The sequence below is a fragment of the Drosophila hydei genome, unplaced genomic scaffold (assembly GCF_003285905.1).
Source record: "Drosophila hydei strain 15085-1641.00,03,60 unplaced genomic scaffold, DhydRS2 tig00000181-arrow-arrow-pilon, whole genome shotgun sequence".
Lineage (NCBI taxonomy): Eukaryota > Metazoa > Arthropoda > Insecta > Diptera > Drosophilidae > Drosophila > Drosophila hydei.
The window spans coordinates 2,606-4,327 of NW_022045683.1; the positions used below are offsets into that span (position 1 = coordinate 2,606).

The following is a 1,722-nucleotide window of genomic DNA, read 5'->3' on the forward strand; positions in this document are numbered from 1 at the left end:
GCATACTTATTATAATTTTTGTTATTTATTATTTATTTGATTTTAGTTGCGTTAACTTTTTGTCATCAATTTTCATCCTATTGTATTATTATTTGCCCTGGATGCAGTTTTTCTCTTTGTTTTTTTCTTCATATAGAAAATTTGAAATTATTGAATTCAATGTGTCAATGTCAAAATATATTTCATAGCTCTTAATCAACCTTAATCTACGCCTTCAACCCACACACGAAACACACACACACACACACAAATCGAATGGCACAGACAAAGTGCCAGCCGAAAAGGAAAATAGAAAATATAAAAACGAAACATTTATCGAAATCGAAATTCATAACGTACAGTTAGTTAATATATGTAAATTAAGTGCCTATCTTTAAATTATCGTAAAAGAAAACAAAATATACATAAATAATTGCATATCTTTTAATATTTGAATAATGTATACACATAAGCAGAGAATTGAATAAATGTTGCTTCGAATATACAAAAAGAGGCGTCGTCGTTAAGCTGTCAGCAGGAGATCGTTAATCTTATAAGAATGCGCTCAATTAGAACTTCTACTCAGCATGTTGCGCTTGTAATTCTCAACTGCTTATTCTGAACATCACTGCTTTATATACCAGCAGAATTCCCATACCTTACTTCAATATGAAGAAAATCTTTACTGCCCGAACCATCGTGTGGGCCTTTGCCATTTATGGTAGAGGGACGTAATTCTGATCTGTATAAAATTTGATTTTATTTTTATTTTTTTAAATACAAAACTTTTTACTTATACTAGTTAACATAGCAGTCGCTGTTATTGAGCAGCTGCCACTATTATCCGCCGTGCAGTGTTGAGATGAATAACACATTATCGTTCGGCTGCAGCTCGTACTCCAGCTCACCCTAGTTAAGCACAATAGATAAAATGTATATAAATCTGAAGCCCAACATTACTTACCAGAAGCTCCCAGTCCGTATCGTTGATCAGCACCAATATTCCAGGCCGTCTGAAACAGAAGAATCATTATATGAGCCGCACGTGTTACGCTGTCTCTCCTTCTTACACTGTGTCTCCTTGTATGAATAGTTCCGGCCGTTCGGTAAGAATGTTTACGTGCATCCACTTTAGCAAATTCGCAATTGTCCCTGCAATAAACCATTAAACAGCTGCAATAAATTGGAGACGAGAACTTATAGTGCTCACATTTTTGCGTGCCATCCAAGGAGATTTCACGTCGTTTGATATTGCCGAACAGCAGCTCCGCGCCAGCACTAAAAGCACAGTTTGCTTGAATATTGCTAAATATTTATAGCATTTAATGTTACCTGAATTCTAGAATAATTTTTAAATCCGGCTTGTTTTGGTTGCTCATCATCAAGCTGTTATTGTTTTGCTTATTTGTCATTCACAGTGAATGTTGAATTTATAACATTTCGTTAACAGTTTTGTGAACTCATTTTTACGCTGTTTTGCTCAGCGTGCGTTTGCGTTGCTCTTTATTGCGCCGATGACATACGTAACGTAAGAGCTTCAACGGCTTTTCATTTTTGAATTTGAATTGAAATTCCAATCATTTGGCAGATTTCTTATTAACGGCTGACAAAATGTATATCATTTAAAATTCTAACTTAATTTAGAGTAACTGCAACATAAAACCATTATAAAAATGAATTAAGAAAACACCACATATAATATTATTAATTTATTTAGCTTTAAATAGTTAAGGACATTGACAT

At 33.9% G+C, this 1,722-nt stretch overlaps 1 protein-coding gene across 1 annotated transcript; it reads right to left on the reverse strand.

Moving 5' to 3' along the window:
* Positions 1-720: 720 nt before the first annotated feature.
* LOC111593217 (ubiquitin-related modifier 1 homolog) lies at positions 721-1,371 on the reverse strand. The gene is made up of 5 exons (XM_023305868.2): positions 1,312-1,371; positions 1,190-1,257; positions 1,050-1,131; positions 944-992; positions 721-888 (listed from the first exon to the last, which is right to left on the reverse strand). The coding sequence occupies exons 1-5, from the start codon at positions 1,359-1,361 to the stop codon at positions 820-822; spliced, it is 318 nt and encodes a 105-aa protein (XP_023161636.2). The 5' UTR covers positions 1,362-1,371; the 3' UTR covers positions 721-819.
* Between the last annotated feature and the right edge of the window lie 351 nt (positions 1,372-1,722).

What these genes read in the sequence shown, in the direction of transcription:
- LOC111593217 (XM_023305868.2), bottom strand. Translation starts at nt 1,361, where the DNA reads ATGATGAGCAACCAAAACAAGCCGGATTTAAAAATTATTCTAGAATTC. An exon ending in AAAATTATTCTAGAATTCAG is followed by an intron (nt 1,258 to 1,311) that starts GTAACATTAAAT and finishes CTGTGCTTTTAG; the next exon opens with TGCTGGCGCGGAGCTGCTGT. An exon ending in CTTGGATGGCACGCAAAAAT is followed by an intron (nt 1,132 to 1,189) that starts GTGAGCACTATA and finishes GGTTTATTGCAG; the next exon opens with GGACAATTGCGAATTTGCTA.